This window comes from Maylandia zebra, linkage group LG16, assembly GCF_041146795.1.
Source record: "Maylandia zebra isolate NMK-2024a linkage group LG16, Mzebra_GT3a, whole genome shotgun sequence".
Lineage (NCBI taxonomy): Eukaryota > Metazoa > Chordata > Actinopteri > Cichliformes > Cichlidae > Maylandia > Maylandia zebra.
The window spans coordinates 5962321-5982015 of record NC_135182.1 but is presented as its reverse complement, the minus strand read 5'-3'; the positions used below and the strand labels follow the sequence as shown (position 1 = coordinate 5982015).

Sequence of the window (19695 nt, the reverse complement as noted above, 5' to 3'; positions counted from 1 at the left end):
TTACGGCAAGTCTGGGATGGTCAATTTGGTAAAGTAAATCCGTTGGGTATCTTTCTTCGCCTTTAGACAATAATTCTGATGGCAAAAGAACCAAACGGGACAGGCAAAAAAAAAAAAAAATTATCTGTACTTTTCTATACTCATACTCTTGTATGAGTATAGAAAAGTACAGATAATTCTTGGATGAATGACCTATCTGTATAAATATTTCATTCAAGAAAATGATATAATCATAATGACCGTCTTGCTTTTTCAAAGCTGACCTTTTGAACTGAGAGTCGTACTGGGCGAAGCGGACATAGAAGCTGCTTGGAGAGTTGACATGGCAGACTCTCACTTTCAGGTCTTTGAGTTGGGCAGGGAGCTTCAGCTGAGGCTCAATTGGGTCCTCTTTTTGGTTTCCAGAGATTATTTGGTCTGGGACATCAACTAGCCCTGTTGCTAATCCAACCTCAAGTGGAGGGTCCCATATGGCTGAATCATCACCAGAGGGCCAGGCATTCTTAGGGTTCAGGCTACATCAGAAGGGACGTAAGTGGACAGTGACAGAAGAAAATTAAGTGAACTGGAAACAATGTACATTAAATTGGCAGAAAAGTGCAATGATTGATTGTAAGGAACAAAACAAAGAACAAACCCCCCCACCCCCCAAAAAAAATATAAATAAAGAGGCACAACAAGCACAAGATACATTAAATTCTTAAAGTTAGAGCATGAAAAATACTGCATCATTTGACTGCAGTTAATTGAGTTTGTTTTCTTACCCCTCCGAACTCAAGAACATAATCCTAGCTACGGTGGCTGCTGTTCATCTTTAGTGAATGTTGAATGTCAGTCCCCTGTTTACCTCGCATCTGCCAATATGTGTTCATGTCTATTTACTGTGGGGGAGGCTATAAAACTTTGTGAGAAGAGCCCGGGGTGAGTCAACGAGTCTGTGCAGCTCACCTCTGTCCAATAACAGCAATACTGAGGTGAGTTGCTGATGATATCCTGAACTCCAGCAAAGAACTGTAACGTTTACTGATAGTTTTAGCCGGAGTTACTGAAACTTTCTTTGAACTTGATCTAAAGTTGTTGGACTGAAAGCGAATAAACTCTAATGCGGTGTGAGAATGTAATGATGAGAAGTGTGACCTTTAGCTTGCATAATGTTAGCTTCTAACCAGCTATAGTTATACCTCATTGTCAGTTGCACAGAGATAGGAGAGACATGTTTATTCTGCTGACATGAAGTAATTGAGACAATATCAGGAATAAATTTGCATATTTATGGAACTTTTCTGACGTTAGGTCATGAGATGAGGCTAGAGGTGAGGAGGAAGAGGATAACCTTATATCCAGATACTGGTAACATTGCCTCTTTTCCTTTTCACTTCTTTGGTGAAGGGCGCCCCTTCTCAGATGGTAAAACATAGATCCCTCATATCTCTAATTAAAATCTGCTTCCACAGCAAGTGAATGTCTACAAGCTCTCTTTTTCTCTGCCTTTGGCGTGCTATGTGGCTGGTCTGTAGCCACATACATGAGCCATGATTAGGGGCAATGGTGATGTCCATCTAAGCCACTGTATTCAAGATTTGGGTTAACATGGCAGCTTCGACTACCCAGTACCCATTTTTAATTGATTAATTCTAAGTTTACAATCATTTCATTATGAGCAATTTGTTGGAAACATTTACCCGCTAATCAAATGAATGCCCTTATTTATCATGAACACTTTCTATTGCAAGTTCTATATCAAACTTGGGAGAACTAACCTCTCTTTGAAGCAGGCCAGCTCCTCTTTGACCAGCAGTTCAGCAATGCTGGTTAGTGGCTCATTCACTTCACCTTGAAACAGTTTGACTGGGAGAGGCTCAGACTTAGGGCCTTGTCCTGGAAGGAGCATACACACAACAAAAGATGACATAAATGGCTTTTTTGTGTGCTATGTTTACAGAGGAACTTATGTTTTACACTTCAATTAACAGTACCTGTAGCTATAATAGTAACCAGTTTTTGGTTGGCTAGGCTGATGAATCTGTTAGTACACGCATCGGTCCAAGACTCTCCATCCACAGGAATCACATCAGACAAACAGCAGTTGATTGCCTGCACACAGGAAGTCATTTCCTGTTGACTTAACCCAACGCTATTCAAAATTTTAACACAATATAAACAAATACACGTACATTTTCATTTTATGATAAAATATTAAACAAAATGCCAAAATAAGGTGGCAAATACACCAGACCAGCCCACCCAAAGCGCTTTGAGGGTCTCGAAAAGCGCTATATAAATGCAATCCATTATTATTATTATTATTATTATTATTATTATAACTAAACTCTATATGTGGGAAACACTGATAACTTTCAACCTTATCAAGGAGTGAGCACACACCCTCATGTTAGACCATTTTAATTGAACTGAACTGGAGTCAAGAAATGAACTCATTTTACTGGATGATTTTTAGGTATGTTACTTTTGCTCACAACTTACAGATACTGTAGATTCTGTTTACATGCAATAAATTCCGATAATGAATAATAATTAAAAAACAAAAAATACATAAAATTCTGTGGTCTCACCCTTGCAGGAAGGGCAAAGAACTCATCTTTGATCTTCCTCAAGTCGCTGACTGACAAGATTTTCCTGTTGCCTAAGTCAACAAACTGAACCTCCACTTTTCTTCCTCCTGGATGCCCTACACAGACACACACAGACAAACAGTTACAATAGTGTACAGCAAAAAAATAAATAAAAATGTTTTGCTGAACAAAGGTTTAAGAAAAGGTTGAAGATTAAGTGGAAAAAAAAATTATGTATGAAGAAATATCTTCATGAGAAAACAATGGTTCTGCTAGTCGATAACAAGTATTTGCAGCCTGAAAAATTGCATGGCAATCTGCTAACAACCAAAGAATCACAAGTCTTTGGTGCAGCATTTTCTATGCAACTAAGGAAGAGCCAGAAACCACTGCCAGCCATTTTCCTGTAGCAACCGATGCTTAGAACACATCCAATGTGAGATCAATCTTGAGTCATTTTTGCATGATGTTACATGGCAAACCCCAATACCAACAGCCTAAAATGAAAACCCACAACCTCGACAGCCTTAACTAGTAGCATGCACACTTATAATCATTTTCTGTAAATGTTTCCGTTGTTTTAACAAAGCCAAATGCTTACTGACTCAACCGAATAGTTCCAAAGTTTTAACCTAACCAAAATTAACTCCAGTCGAGGATGAGAACCACGGAATTGTTTTTGTTTTGCTAACAAAAATGCTGCTGCTGTTAAATAAACAAGTCTTTCTGATTAACATTCAGTTGTCATTTTTTTAAAACTTGTAACAGTGCATGTTTTAACTATGCAGCTGTTTAACAAATTATGAAAAATAGAAAATGTAGATTTAGCACCATTTTATCTGTTCACCTGCTTTTCAAACACTTATGTCCACTAATTACAGATTACAAAAGCCCAAATAATTTAATGCTGTGTGGGACAGGGTTTAGTACGATTTTCTGCCATTTTACTTGTACAGCTGAGAAGAGGGACATAAACTTATTGGTCTCTCTCTTCTCTTACCAAATGTGTGGTAATGCAACCTGCATTCTAGAAGGCGGACTGTGGAAGCAACACAGTAATATCAAATGAGATATTGGGAAAAGTACTACTTCCTACTACATTATTATATCAGACCACTAAGAAGTGCTAAATAATAGGTATGGTAAACAGGTAAAAACATTTATTCAATCTTTGACATGCTCACCCACACACTTACCTGTCACCTGAGCTCTGTACCACAGCTTATCATCTAAACGGGCAACACAGGATTGTCCAATCACAGGGCAGTAGATGCTGAGCTTGTCTTCTTCAAGCAATGCAAGATCATTGTAGAACTCTTGAAGCTTGGCTGAGAGCAACATGAACTCCATGTTGTCAACCTGGTGGCGATGTTGGAAGATAGATTCAGTTAACCAATAAGTGTGGGAAAAATTCAAAATGCTATCTCTGTCTCTATAAAATAAATCTATCTGATCGAAAAATCACTCATCTTTGGAAAAGAGAGTTTATTACAGAGAAATGGCTCTTTCCAAAATAAAAGCTATACTATCCGCTTCTTCTGGGCTATATTCTCAGCAGCATATTAAACATATCAGGTCCCCCATAAGGAGAATCCTGTGCTAACGGCTGTCTAAATGACTCGGGTAAAGTTTGTAGCATGCGTGTTTGTTGTTTTGGTCTGCTTCCACTTGTCTTTGCACTAGGATGATGTTGGCGTATATGCGCAGTCATATTCGTTGTGTTCCCACTAGTTCTGTCAGCGTTAATCTCATTAAAATTACATTAACGCCATAACGTGGCAAATCTCTGTTAATGAGTTACCGCGGATCGCCCCGTGCGTGGGTCTGGGCGGCATCAACACGTTAACAAGCTAACTGCGCTGACACACTAGTTCCCACCAATAGTTGGGTTGCGGTCACGTGGTTCTGATGACGTGCGGAGGCAGCGCGATTTTTGAGTGGAGGGCGGAAGTAAACATGGAGGACACTGTGGAGAGTCAGGAGAGCAGCTATTGTGCAACTTTAGACCCCGTTTCTCGGGAGAGATATAAACAGATAGTTAAAAAATATATCGGACGTGATCCGTATTCTTTGAAAATGTCCGAATACACCACAGAAGTAAAGGATTTGCCTACTATCGAGGCTGTGGATATCACCAACTACTTGGTCCTCCAGACTTCTTACTACACTAGGCAGCAAATGAAAGCTTTCAAGAGTCTGGAGGCGTACAATTTTTTTGTCAGCGGGTGGGTCCACAACCTTGGAACAAAACGTCTCCGTGATGGATACAGTTTGGTGTTTGCAAGGGTGAGTGTTTGTTCTTATATTGCTTTATCTTAAACACGCTAACAGTTAGCGGTAGCGGCTTTAACGTCAACAAACATGCCACATCCTTAGGACTTCGTTAGAGTGACAGTTGTTTGTTTCAAGGTAAACCATTCTCAGCGGTCTAACGAGACACCTCTGAAGACTTGGGTAATTGCAAAGGAGGATGGAGAAGTGATTGCAGCTCATTGCAATTGTATGGCAGGGTTAGTAGCCTGTTCTCCACTGTCACTAGGCTCAAATCCGGGCTCTCAGCCGTCTGTTGCATATCCAAAATCGCCTCTGCACATCGATGCTGTTCTGCCTTAAGCTTCATTCTTTTCTCTCGTTTGAGAACTGATTCCGATCTGGGTTTTCGTTCGTAGCCGAGATTGACCGTCGGAGCCCAGTCCTCCGACTCTTCGTCATCCAAAGCACTTGGGCAGCCTATAGTCCCAATCAAGTCAATATTAGACTACTAACTTAAAAGCACTAAGTAAACGAGAATTTAACGACAACCTAATGCTAATAAGTTCGTTTGCAAACATAACATTACCTCTGACGAAGTGGTCGCTGCAGACACGGGCATTGGCAGACTCTGCTCCTCCCGACTGTAAACGTAAATTTAAAATCCATTTTTTCCTACGTTTTTCGGTTAGAATTTTCCATTTTTCTCCTCTTCGTTGGGCTATTTTTGGTACCCTAAAATACCGTTTATCAGTTTCTCTGGTCGACCTACTGGAGCATCCGTAAACACAACAGGACATAGGCATTTTGCGTACTGTCTGTCTGTGATTTTGCGCTTATCTTTTTCACTTCCGACCGCCAGTCAAATTTCGCGCTTTACGTCGACGTCACGTCTACGTCAAATGAAACCTAGCTATTGAGCATTGCGTGGCACATCCAACATACTGTTTTACTTTTGTCCATGACGCGCTTACCATCAGGGTCATACTTCACATGAAAACCAAAATAGGTCCAAAGGCCAGATCTGAATGAGGGTGGGGGAGGTTCAATTTTGGGTAGCGTTGAGGCAGTTGGCATGTTGCAACGGGCTTAGCTTCTGTCTTGCTAGCTTGCGCTGCGCTCAGTGGATCTGCACCCAACAGTGCAGATCCACTGAGCGCTCAACACAGACAGCATCGTCAGAAGAAAGTTGATGAAATAAATAAAAAATTTTGTATTGTTCGATACATATGCGTACCGAACCGAAAGCACCATATCGAACGGTTCAATATCGATACGTGTATTGTTGCACCCCTAATAATTTTTCCCCCCCCACGCAATGCAATTTGTGTATTTTTTTTATTTAAATTATATTGCTGGCATCTGGAATTAATTGGAGGACATTACATATTTATTCATGTTCATGTGTAGTACCAGGTTGATGTAGAAGTTAGCAGGGTTGTTGATATGGCACACCATAGCACTGATCTCGCTGTTAATCTTGGGATATACAGGAGGGTAGTACAGCAGAGGCTTCCTGCTCAGCGTCACTGGAGAATAAAACCTATGAGCAGTTTTTGGGGGAAACATAGACAAGTTTAGGCCATTTTCGTGACAGAGCTTCAAAATAAATTTATATTCAGTCCTAATGAATAACATTTAATTCTTATGGGTTTGGGTTATATGACATTTATGGGTACCTGGCTACTTCAATGAAAACAAGATACTCTCTGATAGAGAGGAATACACTGGAGCTGAACTGTTCCACGGGAGCTTTCCGCAGGTCTACCAACAAAGACTCTCGGTCCTGACCCAAAGGCCGCATCTCCACTGCTGCAGAGCCAACCACATTGCGGAATTCAACCTGTGCCTCTTTACTCCAGCCCTTTGTCTGTGCCACACACACACACACACACAGACAATATTTATCCACAATAAAAAATACAACTAACATTTCAAGAAGCAATGAAAAACTAGTATCATCTTTCACTGGGAATAGAACTTTTAATAATAATAATGATAATAAACACTCACTGTTTTCCTTCATTAGAAATATCTCATAAAAAGCATATTTAGGTTCTTTCTTGTACTTTTTGAAATACTGGCACGTGAAACTTAAGAAAAAGGAGCTTTTACTATATCGACCTTCCAAGAAAGTATTCTTCAAAATACAAATTCTATATCCGTCTATAAATTTCCGCAGTCTTACCACATCATAAGGCACCAGGTCCTTGAGTGAACATCTGATGACCATTGGGGCAAAGTGAGCCAAGTCATTTTTTACGGCTCTACCCACTTTTCTCAGCTGGTTGTTCACAGCACTCAGTGAAGCCTCAGTAGCCTCGTCTTCGCTGGTAAATTCATCCAAACAATACAGAATTAACTAAAGCTAAGAACAGACAACTTCAAACATAGTATACTTATGTGCCACTTCTCTGATGAAAAAGAAATGAACAACACACAGAGTCAAAATAATCTTCTACAATGTCCCAGTTTCTTGGGGGAATTGGGGTTCTACGTTTACTGCAGTGCGTGTGTGTGTACCTATTTATGGTGATGCTTTTTGTGAGTCCATGATCAAGGAAGAAAACTCGGATACTAGCCAGCTGGGTGACTGCACAGGTTTTCACAGGCTCTAAAGAGCCTTTCTGCAAGACTTCGACCACTCTAGCCCGACACCAGTGGCCCTCGTTCCACTTTACACAGATCAAGGATTCTGCAGAGAAACCGTAAATCAAAGAAAACAAACAAACAAACATGACGATTTCTATAGCCATTCTGAATTAAAAGTATGGCTTGATGCATTCTCAGTAGAGCACGGCGATATGACCAAAAATATTTATCACGATATACATTTGAAAATTTGCGATAACGATATAACTGATGATATAATTGACACTAGACAAAATACTTTACAACTCCACAACTTTATTAGTCCAAAAAAAAGAAGAACATCAATGTATTTTCACTTAAACAAGCAGCTTTTTTTTAAGCTTTTTTAAGTGCATTAAAGTTATATAAAAATTAACAGTGCAAATGCAAATTCCTTGCCGACAGTTTAACCAAAAGGCATTTCCAGTGGAAACTGGCCAACATATCCTCAGCATAACCATGTATAATATCCACAAAACTTAAAAACGGGTTATACACACACACAATACGGTAATATTATGTTGAAGCGAAGTACGTATCACTCCGCGAGGCGCCTGATTACGGTAACCGTAATGCTCCGACAATCCATCAAGCGGTCCGGCTTCGTAGCTTAGCAAAGTTGTACTGAAACATTTGACAGATTTTCAAGTGCCGTGTAGCACATAAAATCGTTTCCAGGTCAGTAAACACAACCAGAATTCATACATAAGGCACACGAGATTATAAAGGACACTGTCAATTTTCAGAAAAATCAAAGGATTGATTTTAAGTGTGCCATATTTTCCAAAAAAACAAAAAAAAAACACGGTAATAACGACGGCCCGCTAGCATGCTCTACCAAAAATAGTGCTTTGTTGTGTATCTGACGGATGAAAGCCAAACCAGTTCCACACCACTGAAGTTGCAGCATTTTTACAAACCAATTCTGGTTCATCCGTTTCATTTAACGATCCACTTTTGCTCTTCTCATTCTGCATCGCCGCCATGTGCGTATGTAAACAAAGGCAATGCGTATGTGTGTTTTACCCATATTCTATCGCGATATTTCATTTTCCTATCGTTGCCCAACATTACACCGGTATTACCGTGAATGGTATGATATGGCCCAGCCCTAATTCTCAGTATATGGAAAACTCAAGCATAATCAAAAAGGGAACAAGGAAGCAAGATAAAAAAAAAATATTGAAAGCTGCCAGTGCAACCCCTCTGCCTACTAGTAGGTGCATTGATGGCATAAATTTGAAAATCCTAGGTGACTTCCGTGAGTTATCACATGCAGATGACCTCCGACCTTGAGGTCGAACTAACTGAGATTTGAACTCATCCAAGATTTTTAAGAGATGCACTAATGGTACCAATTTGAAAATCCAATGTTGCCTCGTTCTCAAATTTTCTCCCAGCTGTTCATTCTCCTGGCAGGGTGACGACATTAGTCTTTTACCACCGAAGTATAATAAAATGATTTGCAATGTATTTTTCTCCACCCAATATCAAACCAATAGTAATTAGTTCACAAATTACAAAATTCCTAAATTATTGCATTAACTGTCAAGTCATTTTTATTCTTACAGTACAAACATTTTCCAAGGGAGCACAATTAAATTCAATGCCACTTTGTTACCTTAACTCATTAACAGTTTACGGAACAATTTACATTATCTAGCTTTGATTAAAAAGTATTCTCATGAACCATTCACTTCATAAATCCTGACACGCTGCTCTCTCCTATATAAGCTCCACACTACTGTCTGAGCATATATTGTTGTTGTTTGCACTAAGGCACGTAAAATGGCATTGTGATAGAAAAACAATATGGCATTCTTATATCGTGTAAAAAATTTATACTGCTATTATTACAAACACTATAATATAGCACCGCTCAAATATGTTTAAACTGAAATGTAAAATTTTCACACAAACCGAAGTGCACACACACACATACACAAACCTGTTTCCACTGTGTCCTTTGCAGTGAAGCTGCAACCATCTCCACTGCAGAGTTGGTTGATTTTGTCTGAAAGGATCTCACTTTCTCTCCTCTCAGCCACAGACTGGACATAGAACTGACTTGGATTCACAATGTGGGTTACCACCACCCACTGTGTGACTGCTAAAAACAGACAACAAATGGTTTGTCTAATTTAGAGCATGTACCAGTTAATTTTAAATGATGTGTGGTAGGACAACTGTTTTTTTGCTGGTTGACATTATGCTTATTGATCTACTTATATTGACTTTATCTTTATAACGATATAACACTATATAACAATTCCTTACCACTTCTCTTAGTAGCAGAGAACTGATGTTTTCTTCTCCTGTTAATTCTTAGTTTGTCACTGGCCAGTTCAGGCCCAGTTGGAGGGAGGGCTACAGGAAACATTTCAAAATAGATTAAAGCTTCTCTTTTGCCTCCATTTTAAGATTCTATTTGGCTCAAACATCATTTAAGAAAATCAATGTAAAGAATGTACTAACAACAAAGCAACACACCTTGTCCCTCATCTAAAAAGTCCTCAATAATCACATCTGGGCTTCCAAGGTCTGAAGCTGAGCTGTGGCGAGAAAGGTTGAACCTGCAACGAGATCTTGGGCTTGGAGAGGAGCCTCGTGATGATGGACTGTTAGCTCTTGGACTCTGCTGGCGCTGCTTTGGTGGGGTGTGGATTTTGTCACTGCGTGGAATACACCTGCTGTTTCTGCCATCTGGACGTTTCAAGTGAGACTTTCTACCAAACCTGCCTGGCTGGTAGCTTTTGGGTGGGGACTGAGCCAGGCTACAACAAATGTCACAAGTTAACATGCCTTCAAAAATTAAAGGCAATACAGATGGCACCAGCAGTGCACTGAAAATTAATGAATCTCTATTGAATCTTCTTTTGCCCATATTTCAGGATATATGTGTACTTACATATGTGTAACCACAATGTGTATATGTTTTAATGCCATATAAATTCTATTTATATTGCACCCAAATCACAACAACAGTTACCTCAAAGGGCTTTGACAACAGAACAACCACGTATTTGAACACAATCCTATTGTAGCACATTACCACCCCTTTACTAATACATTGTGCTGCAAATAAAACTCACAGAGCATTACTACAGTAATGCTTTGCTTTCAAACAGCCAGATTTTCATGTAGGGTTTTAAGTATTCAGCAGTAGTTCTCCAGGCTTTGTGAAGGTTTTTCACAGGTTTTCTTTGAACGTTGTCCACTCTTTGCTTAGTTTCAGCCCAGTCCTTCTACTTGCCTATTTTCAGGGTAAATTTTTTGCTTGAGCAACTTAACATTAAACCTATGAACCAACCATTTAAAAGATAAAAAGAAAGGAAAAAAAGCACCTAACTAAAGAGAGATGAACCAGTGTTGTGTCCATACATAACAGATAGCAGTTAGCAAAGAACCGATTTGAAGTTGTATCTTTAGGGACTTTGTTACCTGTTGAACAATTGTATTTCTTTATTTCTTTAACTGAATCTATGAAAAGAAATGCCAAAGATAACAAGGCAAGTCCTAAAATGCTATTATTGTAAAAATACTATACTACAACCTGGTATAGGGCTGGGCGATATGACCCAAAATTCATATCTCGGTATTTTTTACCTGGATGGCGATATAAGATATACATCTCGATATTTTTTTTTTAAAGCCATAAGTTAAGAACAAAAAGAGAGTTCTTAGTCACACTGTGTCCCAGATGTCACACAGGCACTTTTATTTACATACAGCGTGGATGTACATGAAGAAATTACTCAAAAATAAATTATCAGCATTTATTAAATAATCATGGTCCATAAATAAAATAAAACAATGTTGTTTTTGTGCATAACAAAAAGCTCACAATTGTGCAGTCAAAATGCAAACTAATAGACGCTGAGCATAACAACAAAGAGACAGATTTCACAGCTGCACCACGTCTCTGAACAGGTGCCATTTGTGGTCCTTATACACACACAGTACGGTAATATTATGTTGAAGCACAGTACGTATCACTCCGCGAGGCTCCTCCTCGGTAGCCGTAATCCTCCGATAATCCATCAAGCGATGCAGCTCCGTAGCTTAGCAAAGTCATATTAAAACATTTTTTTGACAGATTGCTGAGCGCTGTGTTCCACATAAAATCGGTTCGCGGTCAGTAAGCACAACCAGAATTCATACATAAGGCGCACTGTCGATTTTTGAGAAAATGAAAGGATTTTAGGCCGTGCAGCCCCTGTGGGCTGCATGTCGTTAGCGCGGTTAGCTCGTTAGCGCGGTTAGCTCGCTAACACGTTGACGCCGTCCAGCCCCACGCACGGAGCGATCCGCGGTAACTCGCTAACGGAGATTTTCCGCTTTCATCTTGTCATTGCCTGCAGGTGAAGCTATGGGGGAGGAGGGGGAGTTGTGTTTAGTGAAGGAGAGGCGAGGCCGAGTAACGCAGCGTAGAGACAAAAGTGGACGAAAGAGGCAAACCTGCGGCTCAACAAGTATAATTATAACGTAACATAGACTATATCGATATAAACGATATTGTCACATCTTATATCTCGCATGAAAATATATCGATATTTTAAAAAAACTCTATATCTCGCCCAGCCCTAACCTGGTATATACCAGGTTGTAGTATAATATGTTCTATGCATCACTGGAGGGACCAAGACATGCGTGAGACCTTAGGAAAAAAAGTGTATAGCAGATGAACAGTATCTGAAAGTCACGTCCTTATAAAATAGGGGGGAAAAAATCCAGCAATTATTTGAAAAAGGACTGGAGAAAGGCATCTAGGCTTCCAGTTCACCCATCTACTGTTCACCAAGGACTCATCAAAAATGGTCTCAGTTGAAGTGTGGGTGTCAAGAACCATTTTTTAAGTGGAGGAAACTGAGAAAAAGCTGGGGTATGCCAAATTAACCAAAAACTGGACAGAAAATCAGCGGCAACAGGTCTATTATAAATGCCACCATCACGTAATACCATTGGGAAAGCTTCTGATTGGCATTTAAAAGCATAACAATAACCCTAAACACATTGCCAGTGTGGAAAAGAATACATTTCAGCCCACCACGAATGAGTCATGAATTTGGCCTGACCAGAGGCAGAATTGACAGAAAGTAGAAGTAAGGCAGCCAAAATCCAAAGAAGAGCTTTGGATGTCTTTCCAGAAGCCTGAAGAACTATTCCTGAAGACTACTTAAAGGTATAACCAGAAAGCTGCCTAGAATAGCTTAGGCAGTGTCAAAGAATAAAGGGGGTTGAACCAAATGTTGACTTTCAAACTCGTTAAAATTGTAGGAACTCAGTTTTGGGCTTACTGTATTTGCACATGTTTACACATCTTAATAAATCTCTGCAACCATTTCCCCATTTTTTCCCTAATAAAAATATTTTTAAAAGATGAAGGGTGACTTAAGACTTGCACAGTTATGTATGGTAAAGTACAAGTTAGTAAGTACAAGACCATTAGCTGTAATTAATGTATATTCTGCATATAGAAGTCTATGGCACAATTCTTTTCTCAACTGCTCAAACAAACAAACAAAAAAGGTAAGACAAATCTTAAATCACTTGAAAGGGAATAATGAATACAAGTGGAAATCTATAAGGGATAAATTAAACACTCACTCTTTTGGGTCGCTGACTTCCATCTTCAAGGACAATGCTAAATTCCCATTCAGACACTCTAACTGGAAAACACAGCTGCAACACATACATAGATATCCCAGTTTTAAAATATGTAGAGATAAAAGTATATCACTCATGCACTCAGACTCCCGCACTTTCCTGCACACATTATTGTTACTATTTTAATATGTCAATATACTATTGGGAAGACAGTAAAGAACTTGTTTCATGTATAAAGGTCATGTCCAAATTCATGGGCTGCATCCTGCTGAGGGGCCTTCGCGGTCTACGTGGGCCAGGTCCTCAGAAGATCTGGTAGGCCGGAAGTAAACGGCTGTGGAATTGGACGGTCTAGCCTTCTGATTATTAAACTCCGCTGTCTCGGTGGAGTTTAATAAACTCAGCCGTCTGCTCCTTGCTATCTAAAATATGACAGGACACTGGCGTAAATTCTCAACCATCTCACACTTCTGTTTGATCAGTTTTCTGTTTGACGTTTATTCAGCTGTGTGAAAACCAAGGAGGAACCCACCCGGGGGATTAATAAACGTTTATTTTATCTAATCTAATAACTTTAATCTCAGCCAAACCGATTTACTCACGAACAAACAAAACACTGAAAAAAGCCAAACAATAACATTTTTAGGTTGTCTAAGTGACTTTTATATTACGTTTAACCTGAGTTGCGAAAGTCCGCGGTGATCTGAAAATGATGTGCCGGGAGTTGTGCCGTTCTCGGCAGCTTCAGTGACCCCTGAGCTCCCGGCTAGCTATCGAGCTGGTGGGTAACATACGTCTCCGAAAACGTTGCCGCACTTTTGCAAATATGCGATGTCTTGATAAACAGAGCAGATATTTGAAGTTTACACACCCACATTCTCACCTGAAAATATGTTAAAAGCTTATTTTGTGACCCAGAAAGATTAATAAGAGTAATTTTAAAACTTAGTAGCGGCCGCCATTGTTGAAAACTGGAATTGGCTGAGCCACGCTATGAATTCTGGGATATGGTGGGCCACGAAGGACACACCCGACCCATCCTTCAAATTAGGGGAAAAGGAGGACGCATTTGTCGGCTACATTCGGAGGAGTCTACGAATTTGGACAGCCTTCGGCGTGTCGCTGTGACGTAATCGGTCAACAAATGCGTCCTCAGGAGGATGCAGCCCATGAATTTGGACACGACCGAAGTGTTCTATATATGTCCCCTACAAACCAAACAATAACAAACCTCATTCCAGTCCCCATGGTAATGCATTTCATATCAATCAACTGGTCATCCACTGGAGCCTGCAGTGTCTCTAATACCTATTATTCAAAGAGAATCAGCATATTTCAGAATTCACTATATTGTCTTCTTTTCTATAAATTATTAAAGCAGCAGGTGAAGTCACATCAATTTGTTACAAATTTTACAGAATTTGACATATACTGTGTGAGGAGGAATCTGTCAGGATGTATGTAAGAATAACAAACACCTTATTTAGTATGCAGTACTGCTCCAAAAAGGGGACACAGCGCACTTTTCTGGCCATCTGCATGGCAATCTCCAATGCCTTTATTCGCTCCTGGATGTGGCGCACTGCTGCTTGGCTGGATGAGAATTTTGTCTCCAGTTCTGTCAGCTGGCTCATCTGTGAGTCTTTCCTGTTTTGTTTTTTTTTAAAGCAAGTAAAAACAACAACAACAAAAAAAACCTAAAGATGTTTCTTGGATGAAAAACCTTAAAAAAAAAACCAAAAAAACAACAACAAAAAATTCTTTTTAAAGAAGTCCAGTCCCCTTCTCTTCAAGCTCTTAAGAAACTCTGATAAACCACTTTTCCAAAGGTGAACACAGGATATCATTACAAAGCCTTTCTATTGAACTACATTTTGAGACTTTAACATCCATACCAGTTTTGAACAGCATGTAAAGCCTTGTCTGCAGCTTGCTTGATCTCCATCTCCAGCCGAGCTACCTCTCTCTTCACTTGTTCTTCCAGACCAGTCGTCAGTGTCTGCACAAATGAAAAACATTTATTTGCAAATCCAACAACAGTCTCAAAGAACATTTTTTGTATTATAATTAATGTTATGTTAAATAACAAACAGTTAGTGATAATATTCTACAACATGTGTTCAGGTTGTTTTTATCTTGTTGTACGACACTGTTAAAATATAAAGGCGGCGTATAAAAGATAAAAAACACAATTTGCCTAAGTTATCATTCAAAGACTTGGGAGCAACACTTAACCCACAAAATCAATGTTAAGGACCTATTGCTAATAAACCTTATTAGTTATGATTTGCTCTATCAGTTGTGAGCTTTTAAGCATTACATTTGTTTTTTCCTTTTTTGGGGGGGGGGGGGGGGGGGGGGGGGGGGTCTTTTGCAACTGTCAACTATGAAATCAGTTTCAGGTGTGGTATATAAGAAAGGGATTTTTGGATGTTTTCATTTAAGACAGCTTCCACTTTTAAAAAGACAAGTATGGAATGCAGCTTTTACCTCATGGATGTGCACAAGCTGGGCAAGAGTTTCTGCAGCCTGAGCCAATGCCTCATCTACAGTCTTCTGAATCTTCTCAATATCAGCTGGCTAGAAAAGATCAGCATCAGAAATTTTAATTCAACAATTATTAAATATTTCCCAGTCATTCGTGGTTAGTACTAAAAGCATGTACTAATGAGAATAAATCAAATATTTATGCCAGTAACCTGAGAAAGAAACATGTAGTGCTATGCTTGAATGTCATCTCACATAACATGCTGCATTAACACAGTCAATGTGTCAATGTGCGATGAGAAAACAACTTTCTTTCTCCACTACTAACCTCACCCAAACTTACCTGCTCCATATCAGAGCTGACATGAGTGTCTGTGGATGGTGATGCCTTGTTCTTTTTGCGATTCTTTGATTTGTCACATCTGAGGTTTAAGAAGAGAAATACCAGAAAATTTATCATAACAAGAGTACGCAGAGAGCTCAACTTCATATTTTATGATGTTGTTTTTACAAAATGATGACATCAGCCTTTTATGGCATCATTGTGACATTGTATTGAAGAAAAAAAAACAAAAAAAAAGTGTTGTACAGCTCTCTCCATGCCCTGTCAACCTAGGTACTTATGTCACCTAAGTCCTATTATATTGATGTGAAATTTGAAGATGATCTATTAAAAACTGTGGGTAATATAAAGTTTTTACTGATTTTCACATTTGGTGTGCCCTTCACCTGATTTTCACCAAAATAAATCAGCTTGAACTGGTATTGGTATCTACTGTCACACAAAATTTGAAAATAATATGGTAAATGGCCTGTATTTGTATAGCGCTTTACTAGTCCCTAGGACCCCAAAGCGCTTTACACATCCAGTCATCCACCCATTCACACACTGGTGATGACAAGCTACACTGTAGCCACAGTCACCCTGGGGCACACTGACAGAGGCGCCCCAGGGTGGGGCAACTGAAAACTGTGGGAGCTAGGCTACTAACAACCAGACAAACAAACTGAACTGACAACATACTCCCTCCCTTCAGGGGGAGAATAAAGACTCTCTAATGATACTGTAAAATCTATGGCACATTCATTACATGCAGAGGAGGCAAAATTCTTAACAGCACTGAATTTCCCGGAGGAACCCACCCGAGGGATTAATAAAGTTTCATCTAATCTAGCATTCAACTTCTGATACAGCAGTGGGTTAGCTCAATAGTCAGAGATGCATCTTACCTTTTCATCTTATTCATTTTAGTAGTGTAGATAAGGCCTATGATTCTGCTGTCTTCCTGCAGACCATACACTTGCCCTTCGGGAAGAGTGGACACAACCTGCAGGGAGGATCAATTTGATAGCTTACAATCACCCTTTGACTTTTTCTGCAATGAAGAACTTTGATGCAAAACCACATCAATAGCAACTGTTGCTGATTTAGCTTGAAAAAAAAAATAAAGAAAAAGCTACTTTCGGTCTGTTCGAACACAATGTGTGTTATGTAAAACTACTAAAATATCCAGTGACATTACAACAGACAACAGCCATGTGTTTCTAGCATTTCTTGCACATCTACACCTACCCTTAAGGAAAGTAATCATTTCACATTTATACGTGAAGTGCTTTACAAATTAATAAGCCACTAATTTAGTAATCTATGATGAAAGTGATCCTTTTAAATTTGCTACTGTCAACAACTGAGTTGCGGCCTCCACTGAATGGAAAGACAATTTTTACCTCACACTCCGGACATCTGATGACACTGTCACATTCAAGAGACTGCAGGCAAAATGTGCAATAGATGTGGCCACATAAAAGCACACGGGGGAGATTGCCGGGGATATCATCCTCTGTAAGAAAAAAGAAAAAAGAAAAAAAAAGGGATAAACTTTGTTTTTGTTCCCTTGATCTTTGATCTTAAAAAGATATATTATCAAAATACAGAGATCTTATCATAACAAAATGTTATCACTGGTTGAATACATTAGTCTGTAATTTACCCAAATTTAGCTTAGTTGTTCTGGACACAGTACTTCAAAAATGAATGAAACAGGAAACATTGTAGTTAAGTTTTTTTAAGACAATGTTTAGCTAAATGACATGCAACTAATCCAGAGGTTAAATATGGACAACTGCAGCTGATTTATGACCTAAAACTTTGTATTGGTCTAAATGAATTTAGAGCTATTCTGTGCTAGGACACACCAACACTTGTAACGTGATCTGGGAGTAATACCAATTTTGACAAACTACGTGTGGTCGACTAAGACAGATACCGAAATATATTTAAAAATCTGATATATCAGCTGATTTTCTTTTTCTGTCAGCTCTGCTCAGCAGGTTGTTGTACTTGTGACATTACACTAGTACAACAACTAGTGTGGCCCTTTTCAACAAAGTTCGAACAAAATTACGTTGCGGATACATATTTTGGTGACGATGAAGTTATTTATGGGCAACGTAGGTCGATTATGACACGTGAAACAACAGCAAATGGAGAGTGAAACATCGCATTGAATATGAAATCAAACGAATTATTATGTATAATAATACTGTTTTTTAAAAAACATAGAAGCTGTATGTGTCATGACCATTACAGTAATGAAATACTGCCAACAGGATTGCAAAGTGCCATCTGGTGGACAAGCTATGCAACACCAACAGTCATAGCATATTTGAAGGGCGTTTCTGTACCGGTTTCTATACCGGTTTTTATAACGCCATATGGAAAACGTAACTACGAACTTTAACTTATTAAAATTTAAAATTTGAGACATGTTTTTCTCTTGTCCCAATTAAAAAAATTTTACGGGCTCGGTCAATATACTTGACAATTTTAGTTCTTTCTTAGGTCGCTACATGACAGAAGAATACACATTCTGAAAAATTCATAAGTTTGCAGTTAGCGGTTTTCGGCAAAGTTTGATATGAACAAATTTGCATAATTAGCTAACTTAGCTAACTGATACCGCTGCTAGCTAGCGAACAGAAGTAAGTTATACCGTCATGTAAGACGGTATAACGTGTGTTAACGAGTATTAAATTGTAAGAAAAACATTTTAAAACCCCTACCAGGAAGCGTGAAGGCCTCCCCACATAACTTGCAAATTGCAGCGCTGTGGTTTTCGCCTCTGTCCATCCTTGTTGAACTGCCTTCCCTAAACTGATTTATCGAGAAGGTTCTCCAGTTTTTCTTTGTCACGTGACGGTGCAGGTGCGTTTACTGCCCAGGCATGTTCATTGCGTCATTGAGTGATGAAACACTTTTATTTACAGAACCGTTATTAATTTACTACATTGCTTTAATGCTCTGTTGCATCAATATCCATTATATAAGACAGGCAGTCACTTTTTAGAGTCATATAGAGTAAATATAAAATAATAATAATAATAATTACAAAGAAGCAAAACGATAGCCAAAAGTAATTGCTAAATAGCGGAAACTTCAATTTTCTTCAAATCATTAGCAGTAAAACCAACCTAGTGCCAAACTTCCTGCCAAATTTTTGTAAAACTATCTACTTAACCCTTATTGTTCCAAGCCTGAGTCAAAATTACCTTACAAGTTCACATCCATTCTAGGAAAAGTAAATATTTATAAAAACTGTATAATTTTGTGAAATCAAATCTAAACCATAGATGAGAAAATAGAGATCGAATTCACTCATTGGCTATTTAATCAGCAACTACTGAAATATAAACCTTAGACATACAATTTGAGGCAATAAGGCTGAAAAATTGAGTCCTGATTTTGTACACGTTTTGTGAACACTTGGGGGCACCAAAGATTAAGGCAGAGTCGTAACGGACGAGTTGGAAAAATATATTCTTGTGTTTGCGCAGATACACTCTTTGACATTCTTTCTTCTTCTTATCTAAAGTAATTTAAAAAGACTGATTATGGAGTGACCATTTGCATTTCACCCTTGTGAATATCCCCATAGATCTGCTCTTATCCCTTTAGTCATCCCTCTAGGTTAAACATTACAGATAAGTGTGTGTCATAGGTGGCAACATTGGGGAGATTTCTCGCTTAATTATAAGGACAAATGCTTGTGTTAAAAAAATTGTACTGATTTAGCATCTTCACTCTGGTCAAGCAAATAATAATCTTATTATATTAAAATAATATGAATTAATTACATGTAGGCTTAAA

The 19695-nt window shown here is 38.8% G+C and overlaps 1 protein-coding gene across 1 annotated transcript in view; it reads right to left on the bottom strand.

Moving 5' to 3' along the window:
* rnf17 (ring finger protein 17) overlaps window positions 1-18751 on the bottom strand; it is a 38649-nt gene extending 19898 nt beyond the window's left edge. The window contains exons 1-21 of the mRNA XM_004573029.6: window positions 18612-18751; window positions 17277-17389; window positions 16779-16876; window positions 15892-15970; window positions 15552-15641; window positions 14957-15060; window positions 14540-14708; window positions 14293-14369; window positions 13062-13136; window positions 9945-10228; window positions 9732-9821; window positions 9403-9564; window positions 7347-7518; window positions 7012-7153; window positions 6503-6693; window positions 6237-6366; window positions 3770-3932; window positions 2574-2689; window positions 1977-2094; window positions 1761-1878; window positions 264-515 (exon numbers count right to left, since the gene is read on the bottom strand). Of these exons, the coding sequence (XP_004573086.2) occupies window positions 264-515; window positions 1761-1878; window positions 1977-2094; window positions 2574-2689; window positions 3770-3932; window positions 6237-6366; window positions 6503-6693; window positions 7012-7153; window positions 7347-7518; window positions 9403-9564; window positions 9732-9821; window positions 9945-10228; window positions 13062-13136; window positions 14293-14369; window positions 14540-14708; window positions 14957-15060; window positions 15552-15641; window positions 15892-15970; window positions 16779-16876; window positions 17277-17389; window positions 18612-18678 (2810 nt within the window). The 5' untranslated portion in view covers window positions 18679-18751. The remainder of the gene's footprint in view (window positions 1-263; window positions 516-1760; window positions 1879-1976; window positions 2095-2573; window positions 2690-3769; window positions 3933-6236; window positions 6367-6502; window positions 6694-7011; window positions 7154-7346; window positions 7519-9402; window positions 9565-9731; window positions 9822-9944; window positions 10229-13061; window positions 13137-14292; window positions 14370-14539; window positions 14709-14956; window positions 15061-15551; window positions 15642-15891; window positions 15971-16778; window positions 16877-17276; window positions 17390-18611) is intronic.
* Window positions 18752-19695: the final 944 nt, after the last annotated feature.